This window comes from Triticum urartu, chromosome 7A (assembly GCF_056163025.1).
Source record: "Triticum urartu cultivar PI428250 chromosome 7A, HENAU_Tu73, whole genome shotgun sequence".
In the NCBI taxonomy this organism is placed as follows: domain Eukaryota; kingdom Viridiplantae; phylum Streptophyta; class Magnoliopsida; order Poales; family Poaceae; genus Triticum; species Triticum urartu.
In genome coordinates this window covers 700,013,208-700,037,226 of record NC_141879.1, presented here as the reverse complement: position 1 = coordinate 700,037,226, position 24,019 = coordinate 700,013,208, and the positions used below count along the sequence as shown (strand labels likewise).

The following is a 24,019-nucleotide window of genomic DNA, read 5'->3' as shown; positions in this document are numbered from 1 at the left end:
CGCGCCGCACTATCTCGAGGGGCATGATCTAGCTCTGCCTCCGGACAGTGTCCTGGAGGCCGCACACGCACCGGTTCCGACCCCTAACTCGGAGCCTATTGCGCCAATCGAGGATGAGCGGTTGGACGTCACCTTGGGGGCTGCGATCTCAAAGGCGATCGAGCCGAGCGCCAGCCCCGCACTCTGCATGACCCGTGACTCCGAGGATCCGGACTCCTCCCGGACTCCTAACCCCCCGCGCCCCTGCCAATCGAATCCGATTGGGCGCCGATAATGGAGTTCACCGCCGCGGACATCTTTCAGCACTCGCCTTTTGGCGACATCCTGAATTCTCTCAAGTCTCTCTCTTTATCAGGAGAGCCCTGGCCGGATTACGGTCAGCGAGGATGGGATACGGACGATGAAGAAGTTCAAAGCCCACCCACCACCCACTTTGTAGCCACTGTCGACGATTTAACCAACATGCTTGACTTCGGCTCCGAAGACATCGACGGTATGGACGACGATGTAGGAGACGAACAGGAACCAGCACCTGTAGGGCGCTGGAAGGCCACCTCGTCATATGACATATATATGGTGGATACTCCAAAAGATGGAGATGGAGATGGCGATGGAACAGCGGGGGATGACACCTACAAGAAACAGCCAAAGCGCCGGCGTCAGCGGCACCGCTCTAAATACCGCCAAAGAAAAAACGGTGATTCCGGCACGGGAGATAATACTACCCCGGATAGCGCCGAAGAACACCCACCCCAGCAAGATTCGGCACAGGAAGATGGAGAAGCCAGCCCTCATGAGAGAGCAGCAGACCGAGAGGTCGAGGATGATAACTATATGCCTCCCTCCGAAGACGAGGCAAGCCTTGATGACGACGAATTCGTCGTACCATCAGACCCCACCGAACAAGAGTGTTTCGAACGCAGGCTTTTAGCCACGGCAAGCAGCCTCAAGAAAAAGCAGCAACAGCTTAAAGCTGACCAAGATTTGCTAGCTGACAGATGGACTGAAGTCCTTGCGGCCGAAGAGTATGAACTCGAACGCCCCTCCAAGAGTTACCCAAAGCGCAGGCCGCTACCCCGATCAGAGGAGGAAGCACCTACATCACTAGCGCACGACATGGCAGACCGGCCACCTCGCGGCCGCGACAGAGAGGCCTCTCGGCCCTCCACCCAAGCCATGCCCCGGCGCCGCTCAACTAAGGCATGGGAAAATGCGCCAGACCTGCGAGACGTACTGGAAGATAAGGCAAGACAAACAAGATCGATCTACGGATCGCGCAGGCGCCCTACGACACGTGACGATGATCTTCACTCCGGATACAACAAATCCGGCCGGGCCGAACACAACAGACATAGCTCTTCCGAGCTGCGTCGTGATATAGCCCAGTACAGAGGCGCCGCACATCCGCTATGCTTCACGGATGAAGTAATGGATCATAAAATCCCAGAGGGTTTCAAACCCGTAAACATCGAATCATACGATGGCACGACAGATCCGGCGGTATGGATCGAGGATTATCTCCTTCACATCCACATGGCACGCGGCGATGATCTACACGCCATCAAATACCTCCCGCTCAAACTTAAAGGACCGGCCCGGCATTGGCTTAACAGCTTGCCAGCAGACTCAATCGGTTCTTGGGAGGACCTGGAAACCGCATTCCTCGACAACTTCCAGGGCACTTACGTGCGACCACCGGATGCCGACGACTTAAGCCACATAATTCAGCAGCCAGAGGAATCGGCCAGGCAATTCTGGACACGGTTCCTAACAAAGAAAAACCAGATAGTCGACTGTCCGGACGCAGAGGCCCTAGCAGCCTTCAAGCATAACATCCGCGACGAGTGGCTTGCTCGGCACCTGGGACAGGAAAAGCCGAAATCTATGGCAGCCCTCACGACACTCATGACCCGCTTTTGCGCGGGAGAAGACAGCTGGCTAGCTCGCAGTAACAACTTATCAAAGAACCCTGGTAATTCGGATACCAAGGACAAAAGTGGCAGGACACGTCGGAATAAGCAAAAACGCCGCGTTAGCAGCGACAGAAATGAAGATACGACAGTCAATGCTGGATTCAGAGGCTATAAATCCGGTCAGCGGAAAAAGCCATTCAAAAAGAATACTCAGGGCCCGTCCAGTTTGGACCGAATACTCGACCGCTTGTGCCAGATACATGGCACCCCCGAAAGGCCAGCCAATCACACTAACAGAGATTGTTGGGTGTTCAAGCAGGCAGGCAAGTTAAGAGCCGAAAACAAAGACAAGGGGCTGCACAGTGACGACGACGAGGAGCCCAGGCCGCCGAACAACAATGGACAGAAGGGCTTTCCCCCACAAGTGCGGACGGTGAACATGATATACGCAACCCACATTCCCAAGAGGGAGCGGAAGCGTGCGCTACGAGACGTATACGCGATGGAGCCAGTCGCCCCAAAGTTCAACCCATGGTCCTCCTGCCCGATCACTTTTGATCGAAGGGACCATCCCACTAGCATCCGTCATGGCGGCTTCGCCGCATTGGTTCTCGACCCAATCATCAACGGATTTCATCTCACAAGAGTCCTCATGGACGGCGGCAGTAGTCTGAACCTGCTTTACCAGGATACAGTGCGGAAAATGGGCATAGATCCCTCAAGGATTAAGCCCACAAAAACGACTTTTAAAGGCGTTATACCAGGTGTAGAAGCCAACTGTACAGGCTCAGTAACACTTGACGTGGTCTTCAGATCCCCGGACAATTTCCGAAGCGAAGAGTTAATCTTCGATATAGTCCCGTTTCGCAGTGGCTATCACGCCCTGCTCGGACGAACCGCATTCGCAAAGTTCAATGCAGTGCCGCACTACGCATATCTCAAGCTCAAGATGCCAGGCCCTTGAGGAGTAATCACGGTCAACGGAAACACCGAACGCTCCCTCCGTACGGAGGAGCACACGGCGGCTCTCGCAGCGGAAGTACAAAGTAGCCTTCTTAGGCAATTCTCCAGTCTGGCCGTTAAAAAGCCAGACACTGCCAAGCGCGCCCGGAGTAACCCACAGCAGGACCGCCTGGCACGCTCTGAGCAAGCGTAGCAATGCGGCCCCAACCCTAGCTCTCGTGACATAGCGAAACCAGTGCCTCGCGTGCATAACTACGCCCTTGAAATACCATGGGCACAGGGGAAGGGGCACAATAACGGCACGCCCAAAATACGGCTTAAAACGTACTAGGGGCTGCCGAATTCTTTTTTTAATTTTTTCTTACTTTCAGGACTCCATACTTCGGACGACCTGTTCGGCAATTCGACTGCCGCACAAACGATGCAAGATCCAGGGAGGCAGACAAGCCATGCCGCATTATGGAACTCCCAGGTGGTCTCTGTTACGAGCAGTATACCTGTTTTGAATACAATTCCGCGGCCTGCCCCTGGTCAGGACATGTTAAATAGTCCAATATCTTTTTTCTTATCGCACTATTTGTATCGTTCGGCTTTGATAAATAGCATCTCTATAAACAATGCATAGCTTTTTGTCTATTTTTTGCATTATCCTCTTTTCACATATATGTTTATTAAATGACATGATTGCACCCGTACACTATGGTACGGCAAACACGCCAGGGGCTTCAGTACCCCTCATTATGGTGTGAGAAGTCCGTACACTTTCACAAGTGCGGCACCCCGAACTTATAGCACTATATGCATCGGCTCCGAATCATGATTTGGGTCAATAGTTGGGTTTGCCTGGCTCCTATGTTTTGGTGCCTTACGTTCCGCTATATCGGCTAAGGTAGCACTAGGAGAACCACTGCGATTGTGCCCCGGTTCAGCTGGGTTAAGCACCTCAGTGGAGAAAGCTAAAACTGACTGTCATGATGAGGCGAGAGACCGGTCGCTGTTCGAGAGGTTTTTCGAGTCCCTAAAGACTTATGCGCTTCGAGCGAGGAGCTGGCTTTGTCCGGCCAAGGCGTGGATAGCGCCCCGAACTCGGTCTTCCGAACTAGGGGCTTCGCCGAAATTTAAAATTATAGAGTTCTATGGCTAAGTGAGAGTGTTCAAGCATTATAGTTCGATTGCCTGGTTCGTTGTGCTGAGCGCCTCCCTCGAAGGACCCAACTATGGGAAAAAGAGCGCTCAGGTTTATCCCGAACACCCCAGCACTAGTGGCATGGGGGCAGAAGCCGACGACTGGCCATCTCTCAATTTTTTGATAAACAGCCGCACAGAAAGTAATATTTTAAATTCAATAAGCATTGCTTAGCGCATATGAACAAGTTTTCTGCGCACAGGATAAACACGAGCGAGTTCATTCAAAAATCACATCCTTGGTACATTCATCCGCCACAAGGCGGGCACCTGCAAGAACATCCTTGTAGTAGTTCTCGAGCTTGCGATGCTCCTTCAGCTTCTCACCGTCCAGCTTACCCCAGTGCACCTTTGCACGGGCAAGGGCCCGACGGGCACCTTCGATGCAGACGGAGCGCTTGATGACCTCGAGCCTCGGACAGGCCTCCACCAGCCGCCGCACCAGCCCGAAATAGCTCCTAGGCAGGGCCTCTCCGGGCCATAGCCGAACTATGAAGCCCTTCATGGCCTGTTCAGCCGCCTTGTGGAGCTCGACCAACTGTTTCAGCTGGTCGCTCAAGGGCACAGGGTGTCCCGCCTCAGAATACTGAGACCAGAACACCTTCTCCGTCAAGCTTCCCTCTTCAGCTCGGTAGAATGCGACGGCGTCGGATACGCTGCGGGGAAGATCTGCGAATGCCCCTGGAGAGCTCCGGATTCGGGTAAGTAACAAGTAGTTTACTTTTATATTTCTGCTTTGCATAAAGAATGCCTTACCCGCTGCTATCTTCCTCATCTCCTCCAACTCTTGGAGGGCCTTTTGGGCTTCGGCCTTGGCAGACTTGGCAGTCTCAAGGGCCGTCGCGAGCTCGGATGCTTGCGCCTTTGACTCAAACTCTAAACTCTCATGTTTTATCATGAGAGCCTGAAGCTCTTGCTGCACCTCGCCGACCTGAGCCCCAAGTCTGTCTCGCTCGGTGCGCTCCGCGGCCGTTTTCTTTTCGGCCTCAGACAGCGCCTGCTTAAGGGTCGCCACCTCAGTCGTGGCCCCTACAATAAGTAGTACAATCCTGTTATTTTTTTGCAATCACGCCTTTTTATAGGCACCTTTTCTGTAAGGTATTTCTTACCTTCTTTCTCCTCGAGCCGCCGCTTGGCAAGGCCGAGCTCTTGCTCGGTCCGCTCGAGGTCCTGCTGCAGGACACCCACCTCCGCAGTCAGTGCGGTGGTGGATAGCAGCGAAGCCTGCATACGCATATTGACTCTTTTTTGTTAGACTCCTGCGATATTTAATAGATCCTCTATTCGGCTTTTCTTTCCGAACGCTAAACAGAGCATCAGGGGCTACTGTCTATGCGGTAATATTTTTACATATTTTTACTTACCTCGAAGCCTGTTAGAAGGCTAGCGCAAGCTTCAATCAGTCTGCTCTTGGCGGACCGAACCTTCTGGATCACCGTACTCATAATAGTACGGTGCCCCTCGTCGATTGAGGCGCCGTCAAGCACCTCCAGCAGATTGTCTGGCACCTCCGGTTGGACGGAGGCCGCCGGCTCAGAAGGGTTGCTCCTCTTGGAAGGAGTTCGCCTACCGCGGTCCGGAACTGTGGAAGATTCCGGCGTGGTGTCCGGCACAAAGCCGGACTTGGAGCCCTGGGGGGCCTTATCCCTTCACTTCTGGAGTCCGGGAGGTTGCCTTGCGGCTCCCCCGGGACCACCTCCTCCTGCCCCGGAGCTTGTCGCAACGCCACTTCAGCGTCGTCTGCAGTGCGGGGGGAGACAGCGGGCGGAACTGAGTTCACGTCCGATGAGTCCAGGGAGCCGCCCGACGATTCGCTGAATTCGGCTCGGGGCGGGCTGCATAATTACGTTCGACATTAGGGAAAACTGTGCAACAAAGGAACATCATGAGTTACTCTGATATCCGAACTTACAATTTTGCCGGACGCTTGGCCCTGTTTGGCCACTCCTCTTCGCCCTCTTCGGTGTCGGGGGAGTAGTCCGGCGGAGGGGTCTTCCTTTTCCTAGACCCCTCGGCCTCCCCCGTTGGGGTGGCCTTCCTCTTCTCTCCTCCCTCCGCTGGGGGGGGGGGAGTTTTCTTCTTCCTCCTCCTCGTTTTCACGGGAAGAGGGCGTCTCGGACTCGTCGGATGACGAGTCCGACACCACCACGTTACGGGCACTCTTTCGAGTCCCCATGGTCTTCTTCTTCTTGGCCTTCTTCTCTGGCACCACATAAGGCGCCGGAACCAGCAGCTTCACTAGTAGAGCTGGGGCTGGGTCTTCGGGCAGCGGAGCCGGACAGTTAATCGGTCCGGATATCGCCCGCCAAGCCTGTCAAAGGTAAGGGAGTTTAGATCCCGCATAGAGTCAAACTATGAAAAAAGCTTAACATCCTGTAAAAGGTGAAGATAGCTTACCTCGCTAGCGTGACGCTGCGAGCTGTATCCACGGTCCTCGGAAGCGGATGCGGGAGCCTCGGCGCCCTTGAATAGCACCTTCCAGGCATCTTCGTATGTCGTGTCGAAGAGCCTGCTAAGGGTTTGGTGCTGCGCCGGGTCGAACTCCCACGGATCAAAATCCCGTTGTTGGCACGGGAGGATCCGGTGGACGAGCATAACCTGGATTACATTAACAAGCCGGATTGGCTTGTTCACCAGGGACTGGATGCATGTTTGCAATCCGGTCACCTCTTTTTCGTCACCCCACGACAGGCCCGTCTCTTTCCAGGACATAAGCCGCGTGGGGGGTCCGGATCGGAACTCGGGGGCTGCGATCCAGTTCGGATCGCGTGGCTCGGTGATGTAAAACCACCCGGATTGCCACCCCTTCACTAGTGCAGAACCGGGCAATAGCACCGGTTCGTAAGGCCCTTTAGTGCCGGTTAGGTAACTGGCACTAAAGTGTGGGCACTAAAGCCCCCCCCTTTAGTACCGGTTCAGCACAAACCAGTGCTAAAGGGCAACCACGTGGCACGAGGCAGCTCCGGGGGCCGGGAGCCTTTTAGTACCGGTTGGTAACACCAACCGGTACTAAAATGTTTGGGGGGTTTTTGGTTTTATGATTTCTTTTTCATTTAATTTTGTGTTTTCCATTTTAATTCTTTTTCGTTTGCTGGTATTTTACGGTACTACACATTGTACACGTTATGCATATATATATAAATAGAATTTCTAGTAGAACCAATCATATATATATCATCAATGTCTCACAAACCACCATATTAATTTACACATACACACATGTATAGCTATATACAATTTCTCCTACATATGCATGTTGCCTTCGGAGCCAGTGGCATTAGCCTAATTGGTGCCTTCGGAGCACGATGACAATTGGAAGTGGTTCATGACCTGGTCGATGGGGGCGGTAGCGGGTAATAGTATTCTCCCTTCGGATTTATGACATGGTCGAGCAAAAATCCCGCTATTTCCTCTTGAAGTGCTTCTACGCGCTCCGTTTCTAGGAGCTTGTCCCGCACCTCTTTGAACTGTTAAGAAGGAGATCAATATGCATGTGTTTTAGTTGTGTGACTAGATATCGATAATGGTGTAAAAATTGTGAATAGTATTCTGACAAGCGTACCCATTCCTGTCTTTGAGATCTGCTCCTTTCGGACGCCATCATGCAAATGTTCTCGCAAACGCAGAATGCACACAGATTAGTCCCCTGTGCCTGCTTCAGGGCCTTTATTACGAGAATGGAATTTAATTTGATCAGATAATAATTAATCAAGCATGATAATTAAAGAGATGGCAGCTAGCTAGCTAGCTAGTACTACTTAATTACTTACCTTGGGTCAAAACCATTTCAGCTGTCGTTTCCATTCGCCTTCCGTGACGTTGATGAACCTTGCCCAAGCCCTGCCTGCCGACAAAAAAAATGAATAAAGGGGTTATTAAATAGTTCATATCATGAAATGACGAACTAAATAGGCCGAGATATATAGTTAATAATGATTGAAATTACCTGTTGACTATCCCAAACAAGATGTTATAGTCACTATTTGCTTTGAGTAGCGAGTCTAGTATTTCAACTGTTCCGGCGTCAACTTTAATGATACACAAGATCCAGTGAAATCTGCATGCACACACGTTTGCATGTCTTAATTAAGCGGGCATATGTAAGCAAAAACATGTAGCTAGCTAGTAGGCAAAAACAGAGAATTTGTAGTACAAGAAAGTGTGACTCACTGGAAGTTGTAAGGAAGTAGTATATCTTCATTGTATTTGAGGCGCTTCAAGAACTCTAGCATGCTGTCCTCTACCTGCTTTTCATAATGCTTATTTATTTTCCATGTGTATTCATTAACGGTGTTTAGGTCAATGAACCCAATGCCATAGCGTCCACCTTTTCTCATTTCATACATCTTCATCCTGCATAATACCACAGAAAAGAATATAGTGAGGATAATTACAGGTAATGATTGATCAAAAGGATCACTACAGCTAGCTTGAGACTTAAATTACAGAAAGAAATCACTTACAGACAATAGCAACTGACGATAGATTTGTCGAGTGCGTCTTGATTGTATAACTGAAACAGTTTAGAATACTCAACGGTCACAGGTTTCTCATGGTAGTAATGATCCTTCTTGACTTGCACCATGAGGGACTCTCGATCGGATCTCTTGGTAATGTTCATGTACCATTCATGTAATTCATACATTCTCGTTGGGAGCTTCTTGACCTCTTTTGGCTTGACCAAAGGTTGGCCCCGGGCATATTTCCGTTTTATTTCCTCCTCTTTAAGCACAGGCATGTCCTCGATCTCAAGGAGTTGTCCAACAGTGATTTTGAGAGTTTCAGCCTGCATTATATGCTCCTGGGTTATTACCACTCGCCCACCTCGGGAACGTAAACTGTTTGGCCACAATAATATTGGGCGCACGTACTGTCACGTGTTGTTGGCGGCACAACAAGCGGGGGGATCGATTGCGCCGCCTGTTCTCCCAGCTGGGCAACGGTTTTCCCGCATTTTTTGACAGCTGCTTGTTGTTTGCTCGAGCTCGAGCGCGCCTCCTTCTGTAGACGTTGTCGATGTAACTTCCTGATGTGGCGCTCATAGTCTGTGTCAACAGGCTTAGGAGCTGGTGGTTGAGCCATACGAATGAAGTGGTCAACTACTTCCACAGGCACTTTCTCCCTTGGCGGCGGTGGCGGTTTCGGTCCAAAATGGGCGCCGACTTCTGCCCGCACTATGGCATTGGTTTGCTCCTCGGTCCTGTCATAAGCCCTCTCAGGAAGAGGAGTACTGAGGTTTGGACCATATTTATATCGCTTGCCTCCGCCTGTACTTCCTGTACTATGACCTCGACTGGTACCGCTACGCACCATAGCTTCGGGGTGTCTCTTCTGCGATTGCTGAGGCGGCGGAGACGGCTGACGGGGCTGAGTTGGACGAGGAGGAGTGGCCTGAAGCTGTGCCGGACTTGGAGGAGGAGTGGCCTGAGGTTGTGCCGGACTTGGAGGAGGAGTGGACGTCTGACGCTGTGTCGGACTTGGAGGAGGAGTGGCCTGACACTTTGCCGGACTTGGAGGAGGAGGAGTGGCCTCACGCGTTGGTGGACTTGGAGCGGGAGTCTGCTGACTCGATGGCGGACTTCGACGAGGAGTGGGGTGACGCGGTGTCGGTGGCCTTCGAAAGATGATGCAATCCTTTCTCCATAGGATGACATGATGTATGGCCTCTCCCAATGTGTGCTCATCGTCACCTCCAGGAATGTCAAGCTGTAGCTCCGAATATGGGTCCACCACCTCATCAACCAAGACACGAGCATAGCCCGCTGGAATCGGGTTGCAATGGAAGGTTGCTTCGGGGGAATTTGAAAAAGCAACGGCGTCCGCCACCTTCATGGATATGTTCTTCATTTTGAAGTGTAGCTCGCAGTTAGTGTTCTCCGTGATGTCATCCACGGGGTATCTATCCAGCACTGCGTCGCCCAGGGCGGAACCCACGCTGCTTCTCGGCATGGATGGGGCGGTGCTATCCAATGCTGGATCATCCGCTAGCTGCTGTAGATGCTGAGACCCCCTTTGCTGGCTAAGTGAGTCGATCTGCTCCTGCTGCTGCTGGAATTTAACTGCCAATTCCGCTTGACTTGCTTCTAGGCCTTGAAGGCGTTCATAGTCCCGCCTCCTCTGCTCCTCCTCCATCTTCCTCTTCTTCTCCTCCGCAATCTTCTTTCTCGCACGGGTTCTGTAGTCGGCGTTCCAGTCCGAAAACCCCTCATACCACGGAATAGTGCCCTTGCCTCGTGTTCTTTCCGGGTGTTCAGGATTTCCCAGGGCACGTGTAAGCTCGTCGTTCTCTCTGTTGGGCTGGAACACCCCCGATCGAGCCTCTTCTATTGCAACAAGTATTGCATCGTCGGCTCCGTTCAGACATGCCTTCGTCGAAACATTGCCTGTCTTCGGGTCCAACTCCCCCCCCATGCGCATAGAACCAAGTCCTGCACCTGAGGGGCCAGCTCTTAGTAACCGGAGTGACACCTGCATCCTCCATCTCTTTCTCAGACTTATCCCACTTAGGCATTGCCACCGCGTAGCCACCTGGCCCCAGCTTATGGAACTTATCCTTTCTTCGGCATTCTTCTTGTTTATTCTCGACCGTTCCTTAGCTAATTCTGAATCCTTGAATTTCACGAAATCGTCCCAGTGAGCACTTTGATTCTCTAGTATCCCCTCGAATACTGGAGTCTTCCTTCCTCCCTTGACGTACTTCTCCCACGTCGTTCTCTTGTGGTTCTTGAATGCAACCGCCATCTTCCTAAAAGCAGCGTCCTTGACTTTCTGCACATCTGCTTCTGTGAAATGATCTGGTAGGGTGAAATGTTCCATGAGAGTATCCCAAAGCAGTTTTTTTATTCTCGTCGACAAAAGTAACATTTGGACGTGGCTTTGCTGGCTTTCTCCATTCTTGAAGGGAGATCGGCAGTTGGTCCTTCACAAGAACTCCGCACTGACGAAAGAACTTGTCCGCAATCTTCTTAGGCGCTAATGGTTCACCATTAGGTTTGAATGCCTCGATATTGTACTTTACGCCCTCCTTCAACTTTTTGTTCGGGCCTCGTTTCGTCCTTTTGCCTGAAGATTTGCTCGATCCGGATGGCTGAAAGAAGAAAGATCGATTCGTTAATATATCTTCAACTCATTTAAAACATGCGATGATCACCAGATTCCTGCTTATATAAATATATATACCTCGCCGGTGTTTGTTGTTTCAGGATCAACATGTTCTTCGTCGTAGTTCATGACTTCATCAATTCGGTCGTCGCGATCGAATATCATATCATCCTCTCCGGTGTTGTTTAGAAATTCGGAGCCGTCAAAATCTTCTTCATTCTGATCATCATCTGGCCCGCGTATGATATCGAACATGGTCTGTTCTCTCTCTCTGTCGGTATTGTCCGCCATAGCTTTTATTTAACCATGCCAAAAGAAATATAAAACAATTTAGTATAATCTCGAATACATCGTCTCGAATAATAGATATAATCTCGAATACATCGTCTCGAATAATAGATATAATCTCGAATACATCGTCTCGAATAATAGATTTAATCTCGAATACATCGTCTTGAATAATATATAATATTGAATAGTACATCACTGGCTAGGTAGCTAATTAAAGATCGAATACTACAGAAGAATCTAGGACACTCGCGGTTCCTGCGGCGCGGGCGGTGGACACCCAAAGAGAAGGAACCCTCACAGGATCATAGCTGAAGTGAGATCCCTGAAGAAACTGCCAGGTATTGGAGAACCTGCCGCCCTCTAACGCAACCATGTAGCGATGGACGTGCTCGTCCTCCTCCCTGACACGACGACGTACCACCTCCGGCGGGGCCGGCTCCCTCCGCACCGAAACTGGCCCACGCGAACGCCACCAAACGAGATCAGGGTCGACGACGGGACCCGGGGCCGGGTTCCTCATCAAGCGGCGCGCCCCTCCAGGCAGCACCTCACAGTGCCAGCCCGGCGGAGCCCAGTCCTAGACATGGGTCAGCTGGACGTCGTCGCGGACGTGTCGACGGCGAAGATGCGGGCCGGGCATCGTCGACAACAAATACTAGCTATATGCCCGCAAAAAGTAATATTTTTTTAATGATTGGATTTTGATAACTAAAATTTCTAACATTTCTATAACATTTATAACAATGCTATATATAACTAACATTTCTATAACATTTCTAATATTTCTATAACTAAAAAAAAGAAAAATTTCTAACTTTTTTATAACTATTTCTATAACTAAAAAACAGAAAAATTTCTAACAATTCTAACTTTTTTATAACTATTTCTATAACTAAAAAACAGAAAAAATTCTAACAATTTTAACATTTCTAACAATTCTAACATTTCTAACTATTCTAACAATTCTAACATTTCTAACTATTTCTAAAAAACAGAAAAATGTCTAACAATTTCTAAAAAACAGAAAAATCTATAACTAAAAATGTATGTGTGTGTGTGCGCGCTCACCGGCCGGCGAGGCGAGAGGCGACGGGGGGCGCGCGGCGACGGGGGCGGCGACGACGGGGACGGGGACGTACGGGCCGGGGCGACGACGACGACGGGGACGGTGACGACGCGGCCGGGACGGGGCGGCGGTGACGACGGGGACGACGGGGACGGGACGACGGGGCGGCGATGACGGGGACGGGGCGGCGACGGGGGCGGCGACGGGGGATATGGAGACGGCGGGGGCGGCGGGCGACGGTGCAGAGGTGAAGAAGCAGAGGGAGAGATGAGAAACTGACGAAATTTTGAAGTGTTTTCTTATATAGAACCCACCTTTAGTACCGGTTGGAGCCACCAACCGGTACTAAAGGTCTGCTTTGGCTAGCCCAAGCGGCGGGAAGCGACCCCCTTTAGTACCGGTTGGTGGCTCCAACCGGTACTAAAGGCCCCCCCTTTAGTACCTGTTGGTGCCACGGCCCGGTACTAAAGGGTGTGCGCTGCCAGGCGAGGGGCACAAAAGTTTAGTCCCACCTCGCTAGCCGAGGGGCACTCGCACGTGCTTATAAGCCCCGCCGTCGCTGCTGTCTCGAGCTCCTCTCTTAAGCATGCCTTCTGGGCCTACCTCTTCTGCGATGCCCTGTTGGGCCTACTGGGCTAGCGGGCCTGCATCCTGGCTCAACTTGAATTTGGGTTTCTAGTCGTATGTAGGCCGCTGTGGCCCAGTAGGTGGGCTTTTTTTCTTATTTTTTTTGCTTTATTTATTTTTGTGAATAACTTAACTTTGAAAATAGATTTTTCAGTGATTCTTTTTTCTTATGTTTAATATTAGTGTGTTTTATCATTATATTCAATTTGGTAATGCTTAGGTTATTTAAAAAATGAAATGCCTTTGTAACGGATGAGTTTTCGTCCGAAACCCTGATACTTCGAAACAGATTGTCCATTTTGTACACGAAGTGCATCCAGTTTTTGCGGTAACCCTCTCTACTTTTTTGCACATGCTATGTGGGTGAAATTATGATACCATGCCAACTTTCAACCTTTTCTGAGTTCATTTGAAATGCTTTTCAATTTCAGGGTCATTTAGCTGAAAAAATCAGTAAATGCATGAAAGAATTTGCTTGCACATAAAATTTCTTTGCGTTTCAAATGCCAAAACACATAACTAGCTACCCTAACTATTACAGAGATTCCCTCCTGGGTGTGAAACACAGAAGAAAGTGATGATAGTTAAGCCGATCACATCCCAGATCTTTGGGTGTGAAACTTTTTCTTCGCGTGTGTCCCTTTGCGTCGTAGCCATGGAAAATCTTCATCATTTAACGGGATGCTCGGGTCAATATTCACTGTGAATGGAGCAATTTCATCAAACTTTTCATAATCTTCTGACTTGTCTGTCTTGTCATCCACTCCCACGATGTTTCTCTTCCCAGAAAGAACTATGTGCCGCTTTGGCTCATCGTACGATGCATTCGCTTCCTTATCTTTTCTTTTTCTTGGCTTGGTAGACATGTCCTTCACATAGAAAACCTGTGCCACATCATTGGCTAGGACGAATGGTTCGTCTGCATACGCAAGATTGTTGAGATCCACTGTTGTCATTCCGTACTGCGGGTCTTCCGTTACCCCGCCTCGTGTCATATTGACCCATTTGCACCGAAACAAAGGGACCTTCAAACCACGTCGATAGTCAAGTTCCCATATGTCCTGTATATAACCATAATATGTTTCCTTTCCCGTCTTGGTTTCTGCATCAAAGCGGACACCACTGTTTTGGTTGGTGCTCTTCTTATCTTGGGCGATCGTGTAAAATGTATTACCATTTATCTCGTACCCTTTGAAAGTCATTATATTCGAAGATGGTAACTGGGACAGCAAGTACAGGTCATCTTCAATAGAAGTGTCATGCATGGTACGTGCTTGCAACCAGCTGGCGAAACTCCTGATTTGTTCACGTGTAATCCAGTCATCAGACCGCTCCGGGTGTTTGGAGCATAGCAAATTCTTGTGTTCATCCATATACGGAGCCACCAAGGCGGAATTCTGTAAAACTGTGTAGTGTGCTTCAGTGAGAGAATGTCCGTCCATACATATTATTTGTTCCCCTCCTAGTGTGCCTTTTCTATCCAGTCTGCCCTTATGCCATGATTCAGGAACACCAATCGACTTAAGGTCAGGAATAAAGTCAATACAAAACTCAATGACCTCCTCATTTTGACGGACCTTGGAGATGCTTCCTTCTGGCCTAGCACGATTATGAACATATTTCTTTAAGACTCCCATGAACCTCTCAAAGGGGAACATATTGTGTAGAAATACAGGACCCAAAACGTTAATCTCTTCGCATAGGTGAACTAGGACGTGCGTCATGATGTTGAAGAAGGATGGTGGGAACACCAACTCGAAACTGACAAGACATTGCACCAAATTATTCTGTAACCTTGGTATGATTTCTAGATCGATTACCTTCTGAGAGATTGCATTGAGAAATGCACATAGCTTCACAATGGCTAATCGAACGTTTTCCGGTAGAAGCCCCCTCAATGCAACCGGAAGCAGTTGCGTCATAATCACGTGGCAGTCATGAGACTTTAGGTTCTGGAACTTTTTCTCTGCCATGTTTATTATTCCCTTTATATTCGACGAGAAGCCAGACGGTACCTTAATACTGAGCAGGCATTCAAAGAAGATTTCCTTGTCTTCTTTGGTAAGAGCGTAGCTTGCATGACCCTGATGTATGCCGTCTTTTCCGTGCATACGTTGCTGGTCCTCCCGTGCCTCAGGTGTATCTTTTGTATTCCCATACACGCCCAAGAAGCCAAGCAGGGTCACACAAAGATTCTTTGTCACGTGCATCACGTCGATTGCGGAGCGGACCTCGAGGTCTTTCCAATAGGGCAGGTCCCAAAATATAGATTTCTTCTTCCACATGGGTGCGCGTCCGTCAGCGTCATTCGGAACAGGTTGTCCACCAGGACCCTTTCCAAAGACCACCTTCAAATCCTTGACCATATCATGTACATCAGCACCAGTACGGTGGCGAGGCTTCGTCCGGTGATCCGCCTCACCTTTGAAATGCTTGCCTTTCTTTCTTACGGGATGCCTGCTCGGAAGAAATCGACGATGTCCCAGGTACACATTCTTATTAGCCAAATATATACTGTCGTTATCGTCCAAACAGTGCGTGCATGCGCGGTATCCCTTGTTTGTCTGTCCTGAAAGGTTACTGAGAGCAGGCCAATCATTGATGGTCACGAACAGCAACGCCTTTAGGTCAAATTCTTCCCCCATGTGCTCATCCCACGCACGTACACCTGTTCCATTCCACAGTTGTAAGAGTTCTTCAACTAATGGCCTTAGGTACACATCAATGTCGTTGCCGGGTTGCTTAGGGCCTTGGATGAGCACTGGCATCATAATGAACTTCCGCTTCATGCACAACCAAGGAGGAAGGTTATACAAACATAGAGTCACAGGCCAGGTGCTATGGTTGCTGCTCTGCTCCCCAAAAGGATTAATTCCATCTGCGCTTAGACCAAACCATACGCTCCTTGCGTCATCTGCAAACTCCTTCCCGTACTTTCTTTCGATTTTTCTCCACTGCGACCCGTCAGCGGGTACTCTCAACTTTCCGTCTTTCTTACGGTCTTCTCTGTGCCATCGCATCGCCTTGGCATGCTCTTTGTTTTGGAACAAACGTTTCAACCGTGGTATTATAGGAGCATACCACATCACCTTGGCAGGAATCTTCTTCCTGGGGCGCCGGCCCTCGACATCACCAGGGTCATCGCGGCTGATCTTATAGCGCAATGCACCACATACCGGGCAAGCGTTCAAATCCTCATACTCACCGCGGTAGAGGATGCAATCATTAGGGCATGCATGTATCTTCTGCACCTCTAACCCTAGAGGGCAGACAGCCTTCTTTGCTTCGTACGTACTCTCGGGCAATTCGTTGTCCTTTGGAATCATATCCTTTATCATTACCAGCAACTTTCCAAATCCCTTGTCAGATACACCATTCTCTGCCTTCCATTGCAGCAATTCCAGTGTGGTGCCCAGCTTTTTCTTGTCACCTACGCAATTCGGGTACAACAATTTTTTGTGATCCTCTAACATGTGCTGCAACTTCTTCTTCTCCAAATCACTTGCGCAGTTTCTCTTTGCATCGGCAATGGCCCGACCTAGATCATCAACGGGCTCATCTGATGCCTCTTCTTCAGCTTCTTCCCGCATTGCCGGCTCAGCTTCTTCCCGCATTACCGGCTCAGCTTCTTCCCCCATTGTTGTATCATCGTATTCAGGGAACCCATGGCCAGGATAGCTGTCGTCCTCCTCTTCTTCTTCATTGTCTTCCATCATAACCCCTCTTTCTCCATGCTTGGTCCAAAGATTATAGTGGGGCATGAAACCGGACTCAAACAGGTGGACGTGAATGGTTCTTGACGTAGAGTAATTGTGACCATTCTTACAGCCAGCACATGGACAAGGCATAAAATCATCCGCCCACTTGTTTGCCTCAGCCGCAATCAGAAAAGTATGCACGCCCTCAACGAACTGGGGAGAGCATCGGTCATCGTACATCCATTGCCGGCTCATCTTCATTACACAACACCGAATAGACCAAATTAATACAAGTTCATACATAAAGTTCATACAACACTTAAATGCAACAAACAAATAACTCTCTAGCTAAAGCATTTAAATGCAACAACAAATGCGATCAAGATCGCAACTAAGGTAACAATGGATCCAACAGCATAATGATACCAAGCCTCACTATCGATGGCATATTTTCTAATCTTTCTAATCTTCAAGCGCATTTTCTCCATCTTGATCTTGTGACCATGGACGACATCGGCAACATGCAACTCCAATTCCATCTTCTGCCCCTCAATTCTTTTCAATTTTTCTTTCAAGTACTCGTTTTCTCTTTCAACTAAATTTAACCTCTCGACAATAGGGTCGGTTGGAATTTCCGGTTCACATACCTCCTAGAAAAAATTTCTATGTCAACTTGATGGGCATAATTTGTCATAAACACGAAATGCAACTAGTTTTAAAAAGAATATATATACCACATCCGAATCATTGCAAGAGTACATCTAGCAATGAGAGATGAAAAGGACAAAGTTGCTAACCTTTGTGATCATTTCAATGGATGGAGGCCTTCAAATCTTGACAAAATTTGGGCAAAATGTGTGATGAGCCCGAGAGGAAGAGGGGAAGAACAAAGAGGAGAGGGGAAAGGGGAAGAACAGAGCGAGCTCGGGTGGACGAAGGGTTTATGTAGGACGACTTTTAGTACTGGTCCGTGCCAAGAACCGGTACTAAAGGGGATGGAGGGGCCCCAGTCTGACAACATCCTGCCACCACTCTCATTAGTACCGGTTCGTGGCACGAACCGGTGCTAAAGGTTCGCCACGAACCGTTACTAATGAAAGCGGCCCGGCTAGCCGTTGGAACCGGCACTAATGTATACATTAGTGCCAGCTCAAATACAAACCGGCACTAATGTGCTTCACATTTGACCCTTTTTCTACTAGTGCTTTAGGGTCTCCACAAAAGAGCCCTCGAACCATAGGATGTGGGCCATCTTGCCCGCCATGGCGCCTCCGCACTCCGCCTGGCTGCCGCGCACCACCTTGGGCTTGACGTTGAAGGTCTTGAGCCAGAGGCCGAAATGAGGGCGGACACGGAGGAAAGCCTCGCACACGACGATAAACGCCGAGATGTTGAGGATGAAGTTCGGGGCCAGATCGTGGAAATCCAGGCCGTAGTAGAACATGAGCCCCCGGACAAATGGGTGGAGTGGAAAACCCAGTCCGCGGAGGAAGTGGGGAAGAAATACTACCCTCTCATGGGGCCTCGGGGTGGGGAGAAGCTGCCCCTTTTCGGGAAGACGGTGCGCGATGTCCTTAGACAGGTATCCGGCCTTCCTTAGCTTCTTGACTTGTCCCTCCGTAGCGGAGGAGACCATCCACTTGCCTCCCGCTCCGGACATTGCTGGAGAAGGTTGAGGTGGGAAGTGCGGGCATGGGCGCTGGAGCTCGAGCGCGCAGGAGATGGATAGGCAAAGGAGGAAGAAGGCGTAGGTAAAAAGGTGGATCCTTATCCCCTTATATGGGCGGATGCGGTTGTGCGTCCCCACCAGCCTAGTAAAACTCGCTTTCCTCCCAAGCGCCGTGATAAATGGAGCGGTTGGATTACCCATGTCCGTATTGATGAGAATCCCGTAAAAGGGGTACACGATCTCTGCTTTGACAAGACGTGCCAAGGAAACCGCCTCGCAAAACGTGCTGAGGTGGAAAAGTAAAAACGATTCGAGTAAAGGACTTGGCCGTAGTGTGATAATGCACTGCGGAATACATCAGCAGATTTGATTTGTGTTAATATTATTCTCTCTATGGCAATATGTGGAAACTTATTTTGCAGAGCCGGACACTACTCTTGGTGTTTACAATCTTCTATGAAGGACTTGGAGGAGGAACCCGCCTTGCAATGCCGAAGACAATCTGCACGCCGGACTCGTCGTCATTGAAGCCTGGTTCAGGGGCTACTGAGGGAGTCCTGGATTAGGGGGTGTTCGGGTAGCCGGACTATACCTTCAGCCGGACTCCAAGACTATGAAGATACAAGATTGAAGACTTCGTCCCGTGTCCGGATGGGACTTTCCTTGGCGTGGAAGGCAAGCTTGGCGATGCGGATATTCAAGATCTCCTACCATTGTAACCGACTCTGTGTAACCCTAACCCTATCCGGTGTCTATATAAGCCGGAGGGTTGTAGTCCGTAGGACATCAACTCCATATACAACAATCATACCATAGGCTAGCTTCTAGGGTTTAGCCTCCTTGATCTCGTGGTAGATATACTCTTGTACTACCCATATCGTCAATATTAATCAAGCAGGAGTAGGGTATTACCTCCATCGAGAGGGCCCAAACCTGGGTAAAAACAACGTGTCCCTTGTCTCCTGTTACCATCCGGCCTTGACGCACAGTTCGGGACCCCCTACCCGAGATCCGCCGGTTTTGACACCGACAGCGGAGCCTTCAAGAAGAGGACAACACCCACAAGTGTCGTCGTCGCTGGCATCGGCATGCCGAGCCGCATCCATCACCGAGGACAAAAACGAGGTCGTGGGGTACACCACCTTGAACGACCTCCACCAACGCTACGAAAGCACCTTGGACTAGATCTGGGTGGGAAGGGGCAGATTTACCGCCAATAGCATCACCATAACCAACCTTAAGAGGAGAGAGGCCTGGTTGGGCTGAGCCACTGCCGCCGGTAGGATGCCAGAATCAGGACAGCCGGAGGTGAGGAAGGAACAGTGGGGGGGAACAGGAGGAGACAAATCTTGAACATGCTAAGCAAACGCCGGTGTCTGGGAAGGGGGGGAGACGGGGCGAGGCACTGCGCAAAATGCGGGAGGGCGCCGCCTGAGACCTGCCACCAGGGGGCGCCGCCAATCGGGCCCACTGGGAGATGCGGCGCTAGACGCTGGGTTAACCAGCGCGAGGACCGCTTGCCATAGGATGGGCGGCAATGGCAACGAGTGGAGGAGCTAGAGGCGGGGGTGCCCGTGACGGTGCAGTGCGAGATGCCGCCTCTGTTGTCTAGGTTAGGTGATGCGAAGGGCGAAGGGTCGATAAAATTTTAATACTGAAAGTATAATAAAAGCTTGATTTTTCTATGAGAAGTAAATTAGAAGATTGATGAAAATGGTCAATTTGTTTTTCTAAATTCTATGAAAATGCAGCATATCTCTTACATCAATTTCTCAAATCCTTAAAAAATCATTCTCTCTAAATCATGCAAATCTTTTTTTGCGGGTCTAAATCATGAAAATCAAAATGCCATGCTTTTGTTTTCAAAATGTTTGTGTTTTTTGCTATTTCAAACTTTCACGAACTATTCTCGAAAAAAATAACTCTCACGAACTTCTTTCTTATACTACGTAGGAGTATTTCCCAAGATTTTGAACAGTGAAGCCAACGTTTGTTCTGACGAAATGCCCCATGGAAAAACGTTGTTTTTTAGGGGAACAAAAAACTTTGTAATGAAATCGTGATCATGGTTTTGGGTATCGCCCGAGAAAAACGGATACCGGGCGGTTACCGCATTTCTCGGTGCCCCACGAGAAATACCTATCCCAAGCAAAAAATACCGAAATTTTTGAATAATTTAAATTTGAACGCTCACGGTTAATAAATGAGCTTTGTTTCTCAATTTAGTCAGTGCCCTTACTCTGGCGTAGTGGTAACCATCTGTTATGCGCCTCGAGAGTAAAACCGGCAAACGTCGGGCCGGGCCGGGCTTGTAAAAGCTCGACCTTCATTTCCCAAGCCCGAGCCCGGCCCGAAGCCCGAAATACTCCCTATTTTCAAGCCCGAGCCCAGCCTGAAATCAAGCCCGAAGCCTAAAAGACCGGCCCAAACGCTGTTTTTTAGTGTACGCACGTGCAAGCCCGGCCCGAGGCCCGAAATCCCGGCCCGAAATACAGAAAAAATGAAGCCCGAGCCCGGCCCGAACGTCAAGCCCGACCCGATCCGGCCCGGGTTTTTCGGGCCAGGCTGCCCATGCCCGGGTTTACTCGAGAGGTAGCTGGTTCGAGTCATCATTCCGCTCTTTTTTTTTGTTCTTTTTCAGAATAGGCAGTAAAAAAACGTGAAAAATGACGGCCAAAAGAATCAAATTCACGACCTCAACAGAACTCGCGCACATAGTTGACGTACCACTGAGCTACTACCTCTTTTGTGAATGGCATTAGTTCAAGATATTATTATATCTAATTTAAAATTGTTTGAATTCAAAATTCAATTGTAAATTTCATCCGAAATTTGTTCGGTATTTCTCGGTAACCGTGGTTACCGGGAATATCGCCCACCCGCGAGAAAATTTGCTTATTTAGCATCCAAAACCTTGATCGGGTGTTCAAAAAACAGGAAAAAATCGCTCAAAAAAAAGAGAAAAAATGGTCATACGGTTGTTTACCCGAGGCGACCGAAGCGACCTCTCGGATGTCGCGCACGAAGAATGGCAACCGGCTCGACCCCACCGGCCCGGCAACCAAGCCTGTCATTATCAATTTCCTCCTTCCCGCGAGCCGGAAATTCTCGCCTTCCTTTTCCCGCCGCTCAGCCAATCCCACGGGGAGCAAGCCGGCGCCGGAGCGCCTTCTTCCCCGACGCAGGTCAGAAGCTCCGCGCGTCTCTCTCTCTCTCTCTCTCCAGTTCGTCACTTCGTTTTTCTGATCTCAAACTACCGTGACACTGTCTCATTCCTTGTGTTTGTCTCGGCCGAAGCAGTGGTGCCGGCGTGACGCTCCATTGGTTTTTCCTTTGTACTGACAGACCCGCTGATTCGTGTAGTTCACCGGACTCGACGACGACGATGCCGGACAGGAGGGGCGCGACCGTGCTGGAAGACCTGCCCGCCGAAATCACCGTCGACAAGATACTCGCCCGACTGCCGCCCAAGGACGTGGGCCGCTGCCGGGCCGTGCGCAGGTCATGGCGCAGCGCCACCTCCACGCCCGAGTTCACGCTCGAGCACCACCGCCGCCAGCCGTCGCTCCCCATCGTCGACGGCCGCCCCTCCCGCTTCGTCGTGCTCCGCGACGGAGCCGCCTCCGACGAGCAGCTCTGGCCCTTTCTCCCGCACGCCACAGACAACGACCGCATCTGCCTCCACGCCGCCAGCGGCGGGCTCCTCGTCTTCTCCCAGGGATGCCGGTTCCACATCAGCAACCCGGCCACCCGCCGGCGGGCTCCTCTGCCGCAGCCCCCAAATTCTCCTCCGCGCTACGGCATACTCGGCCTCTACCGGCATGATTCAACCGGGGAGTACAGGGTGCTCTGGTCCTCGTGTATGAAGCTGCAGGACAGGAACGCGATAACGTTGCACGTCCTCACAGTGGGAGACAACGAGTCGAGAGCCATCAGGGTCACACTGCCGACGCCACGCCTAGAACAGGCACTGCTCGAGGGACTGCCCCGGAACAACCACTATTCTGAAGTTCATCCGCCGGTCCGCCAACGCGACAATCTGCATTGGTTACGGAGATGTTGCGCCGCCGGCATGGGGGAGATCATTGTGTTCGACACGGAAGCCGAGTCGTTCCGGTGGATGCACCTTCCCATCCAGCCAGGCCATTTCGACAAGCTGTTCGACATGGAGGGAAATCTTGCATTGTGTAGTGTCGACCGCCACGGCACTGCTATGGGTGTTTGGGTGATGCAGGACTACGAGGCGGAAAATTGGACGTTCAAGTTCCGGATTGACGTGTCGGTGATCGAGTCATCACGGCCACTTGATTTAACTCCTGATCTGAAGAAGGAAAAGGGAAAGATAAAGAAACACCCACTTGATTCGACGATGGTGGAATATGTCAGCGCGATGACTATGCTCGACGAGCGTGAGTTGCTGATTCAGTTCAATGCTAAACACGTGCTGCATTGCGACACTAATGGAAAGTTCTTAAGGATGGCGAAGATTGGGAAGCGACAGTGTCGTATGGAGCTTACTCCCCATCGCCTTCAAGAGAGCATTATTCCCATTCCGGGAGGTGAGATGGAAAAAGAAGATGAGCCTGCACCTTGGGAGTATGCATGGATGTTCAGCTCTTGATTTGCTATGCCCTTGGGATTATCTATCTATGCTATTGCTATCCTATAAGAGTCATGTGTTTTGCTCCAAGTTTCTCTAAATTATTATTACTGACACTTGTAGAACTGGGCATTTTGGATGGTTGCAGGGGCACCTCTTTTGTCATCAGTTTGTGCTTATGTCTTGAACGTGAAATGAATGTTTTGAACTATGGAGTATCTATGCTACTATTAAAACTTTTCTACTTTTCCTGTGCCCAAAGTTACCTTCTGTTTTCAGGGTTAATTAAGACGCACGAACAAACAAACACTCATTCAGATGAGAAGTTCATCTTACTTTATGCGATAATTTGAGTCAATACTTTTGTCAGAGATATGACACTTTTAGCTGTTCAAATATTTCCATATGCTGGTTGTTTGACCCTTGTTGTTCAGTATCCAATTTGGTGGTCATAACTCCTGCGATGAATGTACTTTGTTGTAGGTTCATCACTGTCCAGTCCGGGTAAAAGATCTTTTTTGTAACTTGTAGTATGTGATGACAGTTAAAGGCAACCTAATGAGTGAATCACTGACCGGGCGAATTGAATGGCAGTACCACGGAAGAGTTAAACACAATTGTGGCCTATTTTGATCATCCATTTTTGAAAATGTCCATATACACTAGACTTGGTATATATATTTATCTATTGGTTGCTAATATTTTAGCCTCTTTGTCTTCATCTTTTTGTGTTGTATAACATAAATTGTCTTATTTGTGTGAGCATAAGGTGTGTTAGTAGTTGTACATTCTGAGTGTTTCTTCCAGAACCCCTATCCTCAAATCTGTTCGCTCTGCATTTGAAAAATGGGTAGTTGGCCGAATCAAATGCCTTTAGTGGATGAATCCGCAATGCTTGGAGGCTAT

General features: G+C 49.7%; 1 protein-coding gene across 1 annotated transcript; it reads left to right on the top strand.

The window, feature by feature from the left end:
• Positions 1–21,898: 21,898 nt before the first annotated feature.
• LOC125519380 (F-box protein At5g49610-like) lies at positions 21,899–23,237 on the top strand. The gene has a single exon (XM_048684207.2). The coding sequence runs from the start codon at positions 21,899–21,901 to the stop codon at positions 23,132–23,134; it is 1,236 nt and encodes a 411-aa protein (XP_048540164.1). The 3' UTR covers positions 23,135–23,237.
• The last annotated feature ends 782 nt before the right edge of the window (positions 23,238–24,019 follow it).

What these genes read in the sequence shown, in the direction of transcription:
- LOC125519380 (XM_048684207.2), top strand. Translation starts at nt 21,899, where the DNA reads ATGCCGGACAGGAGGGGCGCGACCGTGCTGGAAGACCTGCCCGCCGAA.